A 16517-nucleotide genomic window follows, 5' to 3' on the forward strand; every position below is an offset into this window, starting at 1 on the left:
TGCAGCCTGCTGTCACCAGAGAAGCCCTGTACGTCGGTGCCCGAGGCAATGGAAGCACGAGGACTGCCGAGCAGCTTGGCACCCCCCGCAGGTCTGAAGCCCGCCTCGCACCCCCCAACCTTTGCTGGAGGAAACCCTTGCTTTGTGGCTGAGGTGGAAGAAGTGCGTCCCAGCCCCATTGTGTCGCGCAAGGGCTACCTCAACCTCCTGGATGATCGCACTGGAAACTGGGTCAAGCGATGGCTGGTGAGCTGCAGCCGAGTCACTCCGTCAACAAGCAATGCACTCAAAAGAATAAGCACCATTTCATCTGGTTGAAGTGCAAGCTGGTGCATTTGTTTACATGCAGTTAACAAACTGTAGTTCTGATATGCTTTCGGAAAACCAAATACGAAACACAACCTGTAAAAACTGTCCCACTAAAACATATACCCTGACACGTAGTATGACGAGTGCACACTTACTATGATGAATCGCTGACGTCCTATTAAGTGCTTAAAATTTTTTAACGAGCTATCTAGCAGCACATTTTCATTGAGTTCACATAATCAACTGCACGCTACTATACTTTGTTTAGAAAGTTGTTAATGCAACATTAATTCATCTTCTTTGTCAATTTTTCGTACTTTGTCCATTTGTGTTGTTTAATGTTGGTATGGTACTAGAGTTATTCACTTGGTGCTGTCGTATCCTCTAAAGGAAGCCCTGCCAGGTCATTGTGGAAGAAGAGGCTGCTTTTCTGGCTGTTGAGGTTCGTTCAACATGCATTCTTCTTTTTCAGGTCATCCGTCGCCCTTATGTCTTCATCTACCGTGATGAAAAGGATTACATCGAGAGGGAGCTGATCAACCTAGCCACAGCACAAGTGGAATACAATGAGGAGCAGCAGGCCATGTTGAAGGTATGCGACAGATGATTTTTATTCATTCTAATTTACAGTAAGATACCCTGGTGCTCCAACAAACCACAGTAGACTCCCTTTAACAAAAACATAACTTTATTTTTGTTCATGTACATGGGAATTCTTAAAGGGGGCTTGACACCCAATTTTCGATCATAATCTGTATTGTGTGAGATAATCTTTGTGCATTCAAGAACACTTTGGCAAAATTTTAGCGCATTTGAGCCAGTAATTGAATTTTTTATATTACATATGAACGGCAAAATAGTGGGGCAACACTGGCACGTTCCCAGGCCGTGACGTCACAGGCTGCATGTCTGCCGAGCGAGCATGTATATCATATATATTCCAGTGAAGAATTGGTCTGTCAGCTGTGCGCCACATGTGGGGAACTTCTGCTTTGTTCAGTTTGTCATTGAAATTGTTCAACTTGTAGTGGCTGAAACAACGCCACCACGGCACCTGTGTAGCGCTGTTGGGGGCTAGAGCCAACGGAGCAAGGAGTGCTCCGTATCGTATTTCAGGTTCCCCAAGGAGCCGGAAGATTAATGTGGGCAGGAAGGACTGGCGATTATCTGACGCTTTTGTTTTGTTGTCAGAACACTTCACGCCAGGCAGCTACAATGACGATTTGCACCTGCTCGCCGAGTTTGGGAGACCCGTGAAAATGCTAAGGCTGCAGCCAGACGCGATGCCGACCGTGTTCGCGCACTGACCCATCTGGCAGGCAGCACCCCGGCCAAACGTTAGCCTTGCTATTTGTTTTATCGATGTCGGGTGCAATAAAGCAAGTTCCAGTGAAGGTTCAGCCAAAGCGTACATTGCGCCAAATCCTTGCGCCGTGGACACATGTGCGCGGGCATTTGTTTGCATATGGTGCATATGCAGTGGAAAAACTACATTGGAAAAACTACAGTGGAAACTACAGTGGAAAAAAAAAACTACAGTGCAAAAAAAAACTACTGGTGGGAACGAGCGGCAGCTTAACAACATCACAGTTTCGTTGAGTACGGATCCTAGAGAAATGCATGCCAGCAAACAATGTACGCGTGTAACAATTTGCATTGTGCGAAGTAGCACCAGGCTTCACCTTCCGTGAACGGATGGCTAAGCAGTGCTGAACGCATGAAATATCATGAGTGCAGAAATGCATCAACGACATTTAGCATAACACCAATGTCACCATCTATGTTGACCAAGTTTACTGCGCGTTCTTTGTCCATGGCCTCCGAGATTTGCCCAAGCCAGCCGGCACCTGTGAATCTCGGAGGCGGTGTTTTGTCACTTGAGCTGGTGGCGATGAGGTCAAAGTCAAAGTGTGCAGCGTATACTACGCCATCGCTGCATGTGCTGCTCAAAGATTCCTCGCTTGCTTCGTCAAGCGAAGTTGGCAGTGTCAAAGACATGGCAAGCAACATCTGGAGCAAATACGGCAAGAAACGGCAGCTATGCCCAGACCTCACATGGTGCGGTGGCTGATTTTGTAGCAGACGACGGCTCTGTTCCATGCAGCACATGACGTCACACAAGGCTTGGCAATATGGCGGTGGGCGCCGGAGGGCGGCGCTTAGAGCCAGCGAGTTCTAGCTCATATTTTGGACAGAAATGTGCTTTTACTGACCAGTTTTTTATGCATGTATAGCCATAATAAACCCTCTGCTACAATTTCTTGCGGGAAACCACAAATTGTTGGGTGACCGTGTCATGCCCCCTTTAAGCTTGTAACAGCGTTTATGGGAAATTTGGCTAACAGAAAACTGAGCATGTGGGCATGTGCCCAAAATATAAATTTCTGCAAAAGAAAATGTGTGCGTTTTACTAAACTAGGTATGAAACGAGCATAATTGAGGAAGAATTTGTGAAGAAATATACTCAATGCTAAGCAATACTCTTGGAGAACTCCTACAGTACTTACAGAAATTAGCCGTGCAGTTGTTGCGATTTCTGCAACGATTTTGCTCCTTTGACAAAATGAGTCACAACTGCCCAGTGCTTTGAGAAACTGTTTAAACTCGTACACTCTTAAGGAAACTGATACAGAGTGGAATGTGCCTTTTTGTTGCCTGGCATCACTCCTCTCTATTGCGTGCAGGTATGAAATTGTGTGGTGATGTTCAGCCTTTTCTTTTTCGCAGCGTTTCTATGCAGTGCACTCTTCTTCTAAGCAGAGTAACGGAGTGAGAAAGCGATCATGTTGCAGAATGCTAGTCAATCTGTATTAAACTGTGTGCATGAATCAAAGGATTCATACTACCCACATCATTTTTTGCATTCTGTCTACATGAAACAAAACAAACGTCCGCGTTGTGTTCAGCTTATGAGAGAATCCAGCTTTACAGAGTTTGCCCCCAAAAAGAGTGTGCTTGATTGCCAAATGCTGATCATTCTTTTTCTGTCAGCATGCCTCTTTCTTTCTTTTGCTTTGTGTTAATTTTCCGTTCCTTGACAAGTTTCTTTTACCCTGCCTGATTGTTATTGTGCTTGTCCTCATGGGTTAGAGGTTAAAACTTTGACATGCTCTTGTGGAAACGCAGGTTCCCAACACATTTTCTGTGGTGACGAAGAGCCGTGGATTCTTGCTCCAGACGCTGGGGGAGAAAGAGATTCACGAGTGGCTGTATGCCATTAACCCACTACTAGCAGGGCAGATCAGGTATGCACCGCTTCCTGCGCACCCAGACTGGTCATCGTGCGTAAACAGCTGTTCGTGAGTTGTAATAACCGACTGTTGCGTGTCAAGTGTAATGCCAACATGCCCAAGGGGATGTCTCGCTTAAAAAAAAAGAATGATGTGGTTCTTGTGCTATGTCAAAACAACAATTGAAGCTTCTGACCACATATTCTGGGCTTGAAAAATAGTAGTAACTCGGTTTTCTAAAGCACAAATATGCCAGTGAGCCATCTTCAGATATGTACGAACTACAGTACAGTGAAGTTACTTTTGAAGTTTAATGCTGTAGCTTGCAGCTCTGGTACCATGCAGTCAGTGCGTCATATTTCGAAGATGTTTTGTTGCATTTCCTTATCCCGGTGCGAGTATCAGGGGTCTTGTTTTCGTTAAATATTTAAAAAAAGCCCTGCTCTTGCATGTTTCACCGTTGCAAATAGGCATTGACATGAAGTAGTGATAGCAATAAAGAAATAAATTGGTTTTCTGGTCACATTAGACTGTCTGGTCACATTAGCTCAAATGATGGCAGACAACATTTTCTTCAGTTGGTTTGCCGATGAAGATCAGTTGAAGGCTCAACTATTGCATACTCTACCTCTACACACTGTGGTTATCAGTTATGGTTTCATTGATTTAGCACTTTTTCCTGACCAACTGCCTTCCGACAAGTATCTCTGTTTGTGTTTGAAGAACATACTCAAGAAATGAGTGACTGAAGTCTATGCTAGCTTAACATGCGGAGCAGGTCAAGTTCTTAGTTGCTGTCATAAGTGCTTCCAGAGGCATTACTTTATGCAGCTCAATTCGTTAAGAAGATGAGAACACCGAGAATTTTTTGTCCCCTAAAGAGAACAATCGCACGCTTGTTGCAAATATAATTTGGCTATTTCAAATCTTTACAGTTTCCATTTTTGTTGGATTGATGCTATGTTTGTACGGGATTGCAGAGGATGTGGGAGGAAGCCAGGCAAAACTGTGTATGTCACTTGTGATGCTTTACTCAATTGGAAAGTTAAAGAAAGAGAGAGAGAGAAAAAGAACTTCTTAAATCTCACCTTATGTTTTGTTTCTCCTTCCCCTTTTCTCTTTTTCTCCTTCAGATCAAAATTGGCACGAAAACAGAATGTAGACCTTGGCCTGTAAGTGATTGAAGCGGCACCCGCCCTGTCCTTGCTACTAAAAGAGGTGGTCCTTGGTTTCTCTCGAGAGGAGCTCACATGACAGCTTGCAATAATTGGGGGAGCTGACACGAGTGAACACCTTAGTTGTTTGAAGCATGTGTGATGCCGTTTTTGGTTTTACAGTGGTTCTTAGTAAGTACGGCAGACAGCACTACGCATTTTCTTGTCCATTCCTCCTTTGTTTTGCTTTGTTTCATACTTTTATCTTTATTTTTATTTCTTAGGAATGGTGTTTTAACTTTGATGACACACATACCGAATGGGTAAAACGGTTGTGCACACTACGAGGGTGCAGACATGAACGCTAGTGAAATGTGCGTCGGTGGACTTTCATATTTTTCTGCCTCATTACGAGATTGAAAATTATACAGCTGCGAGTATGTAGCACCCGGGCACCTCAGTTTGACCTGTGCCCCTCGCAAAAACTAGCTTATACATTTCAGCCGCTTAATGAATTTATGCAGTTCGAAACATTCATCCTTCAGTGCCCTCTTGATGCATTGAGAGAGGACAACATCAAGCTTTTTATTGAGCATCACAGGAATGTTTAGTCTTTTTGAACACTGATCCAGTATTGTTTGGGTCTTGATTTTGTGTTCCCAAGTGGCGTCAAAATCTGTGCTTGCTTTTTTTTTTAACCACACATGTACGATTCACTGACGTTCATTGTGGTAGGAGCCGTAGTGTTGTCCTACATGCAGCAAATGTGTAAAGAGTTGTTTTTGTTGCAATTGTTTTAATGTAAACTCCTTCATTCCTGTATACTTTACACATACACACGCATACATATATATATATGTATATTTATAGGAACCTCTGTTTCCATATCACATAGGTCTGCTATTTATATGAATGTATAAAATGCCTAAAATGGATATTTTACCCTGTTTGAAAAGGCACATAGCCCTGTGAAGTTTATTTACATGAGTTGTTCGCTTTTTGGAGTGTTTTTATTGTAGAGAGGAGATGGCCGTTGATTATCATGATGGCTGCTCGGCATAGCTTTAGTGTACGTAGTTATGATTGTGGCAAGGACTCTCGGGTTCTACGAGTTTTCTATACATATGAAATCAACCTACGAAGGAAAAAAAAGAAGACAACAAGAAAGGCACGCTGTGATGATTATTAGCTTCGGAGCTTTCTGTATATAATAATGACAGCACACTTTTTCCTGTCTCCTTTACGTGCAACTCTTCTGACGTTCATTGCCTTGCGCCTGACCGCTTGTATATGTAGTTCGCTCGATCTTGCTTTTGTTTTCTTTCTCTCTTTGTGTGCTTTAAAGGATTTGAATGAGTGTGCAGAGCATTGCAAAACGAGTATGCAAGAGTGGTTTATGTGACAGTGTCTCACTTGTGCAGTTGTCGATGCGATTCAGCTTGGCTTGCGTTGTTGCTTGGGGGTCATCTGTCGCTGGAGCAACATGCCTAGCAAGTACACCTCTCTGGGCTTGCAGAGCACCCGCACATTTGAAGCACTCTCACACTTGAAGGTGTACGAGAAAGAGAGGTTGAGAAAGAGAGGATGAGAGAGAGAGAGATGTGCTTTCGAAACTGCTTTTGTGCTTTGGAGAGCACCATTCTTTTCTTTCCCACCAGCCATGCTGTGCAGCTTATTTCCTATTGCTGCTCGCTCTGGCATGGATCACTCCTGCATACTGTTTAGTGTACATAACCTATTTTTTTGCGTCCGTATGTAAGTCTGTTATGTGTATATACAATGTACTTTCATTACCCGTGTACTACGACACGCCCTTAGCATGCGACACTCTGGACCTCGATGTTTACAGGTTGTTTCTCACGCGCTATCGCTTATGCAGTGGTTCCCGATCAATGCTATCACAGTTATATACGCACTATCTTATCGCTCCTCATGTGGAGAGCACGGCCTTTTGCCAACTTGGTGTGCTGATCATGTTCAGGGTTTTTCTCTCTCCTCGAGGCTTGCAAACTAAATGAAATAAGAAATATTGAATGATGCTGACTGGCAGTTTAGTTTCAGCTGGGCAACTACTTCCAGATGGGGTTTCGATGCACATTGTTTCAATTTTTTTATTTTTAAAAAATTTACTCTCGGGTGAATGCGTGGATGTTTTGTGACTTTTCAAATCAAAGAGCCTTAATATTGTCGTATGTAATGAAGAATGGCATAACATTACCTAGAGAAGGGTGACAGTTTAACTTGTGCTGTAGCAAGTTACTCTCAGTAGCTGCAGTCAACTGAATTCAAAATTATCACAAACTATGGGCCATTTTATTTCCATTATTGCTTCCCAGCATGACAAAATTAAAAAGCACAGAGCACTATTTTTCTCCTTAATGATCATAAAACAGAAAAAAAAAAAAGAAGAAAAGAGAAATACATGCGGGAGAAAAAAGTCCCAAACCAGTAAACTTCCAAGTGTTCCCAATTATCGTAATGATAATCTTAAGACCCTATTGTACGTAGTCGGCAGTGTGCTGTGTTGTGCTACACACACACCCAGAGGCATAATCTCACGGGGGCTTCTTCCAGGCTAATGAAACTCTTTACACTGCTTATCTTGCATTCAGCACTGGAGATAGCTAGAGAAGTTTATGAATCCATTACCTTCACTGTGCAATTTTGATAAGGCATTAACTGCAATGTTAGGTGCAAAACGAAACGGAGAGCGACAGTGCACTGGTAATATTGGTGAGAAGGATTTGAGTGCCTGATTCTCGATGGGTAAAAAAACACAAACGCAAACTTCAGCAAGCCTGTTGTGCACTTGAGAGCTTGCTGTATATCGAGATACACATTTGGCAGAGAGGGTGATAAGAAATTGTGGCAGCACATGTACTGTATATGACAGAAATGGTGGCTTGGCAAGACAGGAGGTTGTAGTCCAGGCTGATGAGCTACTTTGTAACATTATTGTTTAATCACGAGTGAGATGTGCCTGCAAATTCGTGCCTGCGATGTTTGCAGGCACGAATTTAAATTTCACTCTTATTACTAGAATGCTGCTCCATTAATATGAAAGCCTTGTGGCATCTGCCATGACATGTTGTGCACCATGCCCATGCTTGACACTTGATACACACGCTGTGCTGCCACGTTCACATAAGTACACACTTTAAGTAAATGTACTGTGTAGTATTTACACTAGCAGAGACGAGTACAGCCTTTGTCAAAGGAAACTGGATCACTACAAGCACGAGTGTTGCCGAGTCCTGGCTTTATTGCATTGTGCCTGTGGAACATACAGCACAAGAAAGAGCCTGCACCCCCATGTAGCACTTTTAAATGGTGCGGATGCAACAGTTCAACTAGATACTCTCAGATCACGGCTGCAATCACGTGCACAGTGCTCTTATTTCTTTCGACAAAGGCTGCAGCTAGCGCTGTGAATGTGCAACTTGTTAGCAATTCTTGAGACCAAGTGTACTAAAATTTTCGACCAGAAATTGTAGATTTGATCCTAGCTAGAAAATAATGTGACTGGAAGTGCAGAGAAATTTATTCTCTTTTCTCTCGCCTGTATTTTTAATTAGCAGCCCAAGCAACTGATGGCATGGTGTATGCTACTTCGCCACACTTTATGAAGGGAATGTCTGCATTTTTTTTTCAAGGGATCTGAAAGAGAGTGAAAGGCACTTTATACTTCTTTATAATGCTCCCACTTGTATGGTTAGTCAATGTCCACTGCTGCCTTAATGATAGTACGAGAAGCTGAAATGCAGGTGTAATCTTAATGCCAGTCATAATGGCTGGCCTTCTTGTGGACGGTGCATTTATTCTCATGAATAGGTGCGCAGTAAATCCAGCACTCCTGCTACTCTTGATTTGTTGGTCGTAAAACCAATGCATCAGATCGAAAGAATGCTAGGAGGCAGATCTTTACTGAATTGCTGTTTGAATGACTTGGTCTTGTAATTCGCGGTTCCCCATCACAGAGCTTCCGTCAGGGGCCTACCTGGTTTGACAAGCAGTGCTTGCAAGCGAGTTTAAGCAAACATTCCATTCCTCAGTGTGATGTGTGACGTTAGTGCTAGCAGACCTCACATGTAAGGCATATGGAAGCAACAGTAAAAAGCAGACCTCAGAGATCCTGTATGAAGAAGAAAAAAACAAAACAAATGCACTATACAAACAAAACAAAGAAGGAAGTTGCTCAAGTTCAGACCAAGCAGACTGGTAGACATGCTGTCGAGATATTGCTAAGTGAAACTGCCGGCAAATTTGAGCATTGCACTCTGAAAGGACAACTGACATGTCAATTTTGACAATTTAAATTCCTCAGACTCTATTACTTTTTATTATTGCAGAATTTTTTTTTTGTCATGAGACATTTGCCATCTGATGAAGGCTTTTGTTTATTTTAAGTCAAATAATACAGACGTTTTAGCACTTATGTTTTTGAACTTGTACAGGCATAACATCTCAGTTCCTGCAGTTGTGAAAGAGGCCTCCAGCGGATGTTGTCAGCTTTTTGCAACACAAAAGTCGTAATGTTCAAGCTAGCTGGAGGAGACAGTCATTTGTTTTTGTCATGACTGCAACAGTGAACATGCCTGTACAGCGCAGCTAGTCATTTTTGTTAACTTTATATCTGTATAAAGCTAGTATGCACAATTTTCACTATTTGTGACTCTTTAAGCAGTTTACTTTGTCATATTTTCAAAATGTAACACAGACATTTTTTTTTATGGAAACATCTCATGGCAGCAGTTCTATCCTACACTTAAACAACATTATGGTATGTTTTTCAAGCCAGCAAAAGAAAACATAAGCTGCAAGATGTATGTCACAGAGGTGTGGTAGTAATGCCATTGAAAAGAAATGTATGGTCATCCACACTGGTAGCATAGGTATTTTTACCTGTGCCCTGAATTGATGTCACAGTTACTGTCTTGTTTACAAATTTGTAACTTGTCTTTAAATATCCAAGGAAAGTCCAGTGCTTGCTGCAGTATAAGCACCGTTGCTTAGCGCAGGTAGATGCGTCAAAACTTCGGAACCACTCTGAACGTTGCCTACAAGAGCTCGTGTGAATGATGTGGTTGCACTTACTTGAGCTAATAACGTTTTAAAAAGAAAGGTGAAATGGGTAAATGAACTGCCAATTAGTGGCTAGGCACTGTGCTGTTTTTACACAGTAGACAAAGCAATGACCCTCGTCAATCCCTTCAAGCTGCTCATTCTGAATTGTTGTATCTGTTGACACTGCTTGCGGTGGTGTTCTTTCATCATCTTGTGTGCACTGGTGCAATTTTTACTTTTTGAGAGCACTCCATTCTTCTTAAGTGTATGACTCTTTGTGTGATGAATAGCTACCGACTTGTTTTTACCAAAACATTGCTTGAACCTGTGGTCTCAAAATGTGTTTGTTCTCATTGTGAGGTGTAATGACATACTATATTAAGCATGCCTAGACAGAAAAGAAGGTCCTCACCATGGCATGAAAGGTTGGACAACACCTATAGGTACCTTTAAATGAACTCCTACAAACGTCTTCACCAGTATAAGCTAACTTATTTTAAAAATTAACATCACAAAGAACAGCACTTCATATGCTGTCCAATGCCTTCTCTCATGCAGACCTCATTCTATATGGCAGCAGCAAAACAAGCAAAAACAGATCTAGCAAATCTTGCCAACGGGGACTGCCGAGACAGAAATGTAAACATGTGTGTTGTATGACCTTCTCAAGATGAAAACAAGATTCTGTCTCAGAAAATCTCCATCTGTATTTGCTCTTTGCTTACAGCTGCAATTCCAAAAGTGTACAAGTTTGGGCTGGTTGTAATGATTTTTCAGTGTACATCAATATGGTGGACACAGAAAGGGTCAAACATACACAATAATGACGTCTGTGAGTCTGCCCTGTGGTGTACTATTAGCACTAGGTCAAATGTGAATAGCAGAGTGATTTCTGTGTATGTACAGTTGCAAGCAAAAGTCTGGGGACTATGGCATCAGCAAAAAATTAGAATATTTTCTAGAGCAGCTCCGCGGCCTGGAATTGGTTTAATACAGTGTATTCATCAAACATGCACACGCAGGCTTGCACTCTTGATTTTACTTTTTATTTCAGCCAGAATTCCCAGGCTGCATTAAAAAACAACAAAATTACGGCACCTTTGATCCCCAAACCTTTGCTTGTGACTGTACTATCAGTGCCGATTGAATTGTGAACAGCAGAGCTATTTTTTTTTGAGCATAGTGAAAAGCACTGAGTACTCGGATTTTTGATCAACTCTGGTACATCATAAGCTTTGCTTATCACACATCAGAGTCGGTTGTGAATCGTCATGCCCACTGCTTTATGTTACTTAGTGTGGAAGCTTTAGCTTGTTGGTGATTCACCAGATAAAAGGACACAGTGCAAAAAGACAGGGACACGAGAGAGTGACATGCACACAGCGCTGTTAGATTGTGCAAAAACCAAGTGCTTTGCTGTCCTCATTTCAATCTGTGTCAACAGCACGTTTGCCCCTTGCTGTGGCCGCCATCTTGTGACGCCTCTCTACCTTTTTTATCCGAGCACAGTGAGGGTGTGTTGTACACAATGGCATCTACCGTGTATAAATTGTGTGTGTGCACTCGTTTCTGAAGTCTGGATAAGTCACTGTGCTCCGTCAATCGCATGCGACTTTTTGAGACAAAGCACATTAGAAGGCGAAAGTCTGGGTTGGCCAAGGCAAAAGAAAAATTTTAAAAAAGGAAAAAGAGCTCTATGTTACTGCCGCATCTTAATTCTTTGTGGAAACATGTGCAGTCTGTGTTCAACATGTACAGCTGTGACTTGCATTGTGTAGTAGTCATAAAGGGCCAATTGTTTTGAGTGGTGAAAGAAAAGGACAATGAGAACAATCTACTATAAATTTAAAGAATGCTGTCCCCACAACTCTGGATTTTTCGTCTGTCACTTTCAAGATGTTATTGTCTGTTGGTCGCGCTGACTAAAGAAAAAAACAATGATGAACACTGTGATTTGTTGCATTAAAGGCAGCCGTTTCTCCCTTCTTGAGTTTTTCAAATAAAGCTCAAGGCTGACTGTGCAGGTGCTGTTATTCTTGTTACTTCTTAGTTAAGCCCGCCTTCTCACTTTACATGGTGGGCTTGGAGGAACACTATAACAATAGTGATCTCAATACATAACAAATCTTTTAGTCTGATAGTATCCTAATGGACACATAATGAGAGACTTAAGGTAAAAACACCTCCTTAGTCACATAGCGATCATTGCAGTTTGGTTGTGAAGGCATCATCTTCATGTAATGACAGAAGACGTGGTTACTATGTTTAACTCTTACGCTATTTGAAATCCTTTTTCACCACTGCATATACAACCCTTTCAAAGCTAAATGCAGCCTCACAAGTATGGCATGCCACGTCAACTTACAAAAACCTGTGTAATTTCAATAACAGCCTCAGTTTGAAGTTTGTATTATTGTGCCTCAACAATAGAAGCTCATGGAATACTTTTGGCATAGGTCCACAAACACTTGCATATTATGTCATTCAATGTTGAAGTTAGTGTCAGAATAGCACTCAAGTACTTACTCAAAGGTGTGAGTCAAAACAGAGAAAATTGGAAATATTGAAAGGTAAGTATTAGGGTAGGAATGCATTCCAGCAATGCTTGGTGTTCATGCTATCAGATACCGACACAACCAAGTATCCATGCAATCGAATGCCTGTGCTCAAATGTACATGGCAACAGTGGTAGCCCATGTTTCAAACAATTACATGCACAATGTTATTTGATGTGGTGCGTCACGCACACTGCACGCTCTCGGAGAGGACTACAGCCCCTCCTTGTCAGAAAGCAGTAAACAAGACAAAGTGTGTCTGCCTAACTAGTAACAACCTTTTTGATTAAACTTGCAACATGAGATACTAATGTGCATTATTTCGGGCACTTAACATGGGCATGTTCTAAGAATTTAAAAACGTATATGAGGCTTTGCAGGCAGTTTACAATTAGTCTTGGTACAGTAGAACCTCGCTGATACATTCCTGTTACGTTTGTTTTCCCAGCGCCAACATTTGCAATCGAGTTTGCTCATTTTTTACCGGTTCATATGTTACCGGTTCATATGGAAAACACGATTTTTTGGCACCAACGTTCAGTATGTTCCCAAACTGTGTACCGTTCTCCAACCACAGATTCTAGATCGGTTTCACGGTGGCACCTATGAAGATGTTGAAGACTGGCTTGACCAGTTTGAGTGCATCATCAAGATCAACGAGTGGAGTTCTAAACAAAAGCTCAACAATGTCTATTTCGCCCTTGGTGATATCACTCGTACATGGTATGAAAACCGAAAAGGCAGTCTATTGACCTGGAGTGACTTCTGCCAGCAGCTCCTTGACACCTTTTATCGAATGACAGGACCGTGCCTAGCAGCTAATTGAGTTACTAGTTCAGAAACCCAACAAAAGCGTCACAATGTTTGCCGAGGACATGGCCTGTCTGTGTTATGGAGCTGACCCAAACATGACAGATGATAAAAAGTTACGTTACCTCATGCGCGGTGTGAAACAGCAGTTTTTCGCTGGACTGGTGCGCAATCCACCAAGTACTGTGGCTGATTTTATCAAAGAAGCTACTGCTATTGAGCGAGCACTTCATCAATGACGCAGACAGTATGATCGCTTGTCCAGCAGCAGTGAAGTCAACGCTGGCACCATAAGTGTTGACACTCAGAGCTCTCTGCATGATCTGATTTGGAAGATTGTTTGAGAAGAAATTCAGAAGTTCGCAACGCTGACAGTAAAACTGCCAGTGGCATCTGTTGACGAAGTCGTATGTGACGAAATCAGGCAAGTGTTCTCGTCTACGAACCTTAGTCCTGAGCCGCATTCCATGAACTACGCTGCTGCGGTTCGACGTCCACCATCTATTATGTCGATACCGCCACACCACCAGCTGTCGACTGCTACACTTTGGTCATCCCAGGAAGAGCCTCCGAGCCGTCCACAGTTTGTGAAAACGGACATATGGCGGACTGCAGATCAGCGCCCACTCTGTTTCAACTGCGGTAGTGTTGGCCACATTTCCCGCCATTGCTAGCATCACAACACACTCTTTCACCCTCTCCACCCATGGTTTGATGGTCGACATGCCAACGATGACTATTCGCTACGCCGCCAAGCTCCTTTTCAAGGTCCTCCAGCCACCCGCTTTCATTCTGACGATCGCCGAGCCAATGACGAGGAGTCGCTGCCGAACCACCAGGCCGACATGGACCCTGTCTCCTACACATTCGTCTGCACCAATATGCTGCACTTTCACTGACCTCAGAGGCAGGAGGTCACCTAGCCCACACTGGAGAAACGAAAGGCGGCAACCTCTGGGGGTAAAGTTGCAAGCCGTCACGATGATAAAAAGCCCCTGTTGCTTCTGCTGCAGGACGCTATAAAGCCAACGAGCCGTAAAAGCGACGAAGTTGTAAGCGCAGACCTTAATGTTTTTGCTGACGGGTAGCAAGTGACAGCTTTGGTTGACACTGGTGCTGACTTCTCCATAATAAGGTGGCCAGTTACTGATTTCTGGCAAACGACATACTGTAAGATTGGTCGGACAATCTCGCCGCTGCCACCATTTGTTAGAGTTGTCGGACGATCTACGAGCTGTAGGCCGATCTCGCCACTGCCATTCAGATGTAAGATTTGGCAGTCGTAGCTGTAGGAAGGAGCTTGGCTCTTCGTCGGGACTTAAGAGAGCAGGATTTATTTACATGTTATTTACAGTTGAACATGAGATACATTAGCAGCCTAGCGTGACTCCCAAATGGAGCCCGCAAGACGAGCATACAGCAAACAGTTTACGAGCACACAGCTCACAAGTACATTTCGAGCACGACAACGAGCACACAGCTCATGAGTACATTTCTAGCACGACAACGAGCACATTCTAGCAGCCGACAATAGCTGCTTATAAGTACTCCGCTCGACGTCATAGTTCGATGTCATTGTAGATGACCCACCCTTTTGGAGGAGGATGAGGGCTATCGACTTGGAGGAGGATAAGGGCTATCGACTTGGAGGAGGATGAGGTCTATCGACTTGGAGGAGGATGAGGGCTTACATACATGTGCCGCACACACACACAGGTGTAATGGTCCGGAGCCGACGTCAGAGGTGCTTCGTAGAACTCCCGGGTGACGCGGCCGGGTAGCACATTGTCTGGTGTCGCGAAAAGCTCATGGGGAGGTTCTGACAATTACCTCCCCTCGAGAACTTCCCTGAGCTGACCCCGCGCCACGTGGCTGCCGGTTATCCGCAGTTCTCTGAAGTGCGCCCCGTCCGGTTGGATTGGAACACGTGCAGCGGGCTGAAATAGCTGCAGGCCGATCCTAACAATACGGCAAGAGTCAACATAGGAGGTGCATCTTTTGTCTGCACTTTCGTCATTCTCGCTACATGCTGTAAAGACTTGGATATTGGAATGGACGTTTTGAGGGAGTATGGTGTGGTCATCAACATCCCAGACTGTGTGGTAGCATTTCACCATAACCCTGATCCAGATGATTGCTTAGAACCACCACGTAACTCATTATGTCTGAGTGATGACATTATCATCCCACCTCGGTCGTGCACCCTTGTTTGTGGCACGTGACGTGCCGTTTGATGGGGAACGAGTTGCAGACTAAGCAACCCCTCTGTTATTTACTCACGGTATTTCAGTTGCATGAGGTGCTGCCAACATGGTTATTGAGCACACAAATTTGTTGCTGACAAATTTCAGGACGGAGCGCCAGCACCTTCTAAGGGGCATGGCTGTGGCCTATTTTGAGGGTGTTGCAGGTGTTCATGGCTGCTTTTCAATGCTTGAAGGAGTATCTGCACAAGATCTGACTCCTGTTCTTGATGTCAGGACTACCTTGCCTCAAGAAGAACAACAAAAACGCCTTGCATTAATAGCCGAGTTTCAGGACTGCTTTGCATTGACATCAGAAGTCGGTCGCATGCCTTAACCAAGCAAGAAATAATAACTGAAGATATGGCCAGACCAATTCACTAGAACCCTTCTCGTGTGGCTCTAAAAGAATGTGAAGTGATACAGCAGCAACTAGAATGCTCGAAGACAACGTGATTCAAATGTCAAAGAACCCCTGGGCATGAGCTGTAGTTTTAGTCAAGAAGATGGTAGCCTGCATTTTTGTGCCGACTACCGCAAGCTAAATCAGGTTACAAAGAAAGAAGCCTATCCACTCCACGTATAGATGACTGCCTCGACCGCCTTCGACACTCTCGTCACTTCTCCATAACGGATTTGAAAAGCGGATATTTGCAAATCAAGGTGGACCCGAGAGACTGTGACAAAAATTACTTTTGTGACGTCAGATGGACTGCACGAATCTAAAGTTTTGCCCTTCAGTTTGTGCTCTGTGCCCACAACTTTCCAAAGGCTCATGAATACTGTACTATCGGGGCTGAAGTGGAAGACCTGCTTGATCTATCTTGATGGCATCAATGTGTTTTCTGCAACATTTGACAAGCACCTACAATGACTGAAAGTGGTTCTGCGAGCCATCTGGTTGGCAGGCACCACACTGAAGCCAGAGAAATGCCACTTTTGCATTGAGGAACTGCAGTTTCTTGGTCACGTCATCAGTCATGCTGGTGTTTGTCCCAATCCTGAGAAAATTGCCACCGTTGTACAGTTCCCTACACCGTCCGATAAGAAAGCAGTCAGGTGCTTTCTGGGCCTCTGTGCATATTATCGTCGGTTTATTGCAGATTTTGCATGCATTGCGTCGCCATTAACTCACCTCATGAGAGATGATGT

The 16517-nt window shown here is 43.5% G+C and overlaps 1 protein-coding gene across 2 annotated transcripts in view; it reads left to right on the plus strand.

The window, feature by feature from the left end:
- The window catches only part of unc-104 (kinesin family member unc-104), a 64998-nt gene extending 53218 nt beyond the window's left edge, over positions 1-11780 (plus strand). For both annotated transcript variants that reach the window (XM_072287184.1, XM_050194250.3), the window contains 4 exons: positions 6-246; positions 782-901; positions 3436-3554; positions 4673-11780. In XM_072287184.1, the coding sequence (XP_072143285.1) occupies positions 6-246; positions 782-901; positions 3436-3554; positions 4673-4715 (523 nt within the window). In that variant the 3' untranslated portion in view covers positions 4716-11780. The remainder of the gene's footprint in view (positions 1-5; positions 247-781; positions 902-3435; positions 3555-4672) is intronic.
- Positions 11781-16517: the final 4737 nt, after the last annotated feature.

Source organism: Dermacentor andersoni, chromosome 3 (assembly GCF_023375885.2).
Source record: "Dermacentor andersoni chromosome 3, qqDerAnde1_hic_scaffold, whole genome shotgun sequence".
Classification (NCBI taxonomy): domain Eukaryota; kingdom Metazoa; phylum Arthropoda; class Arachnida; order Ixodida; family Ixodidae; genus Dermacentor; species Dermacentor andersoni.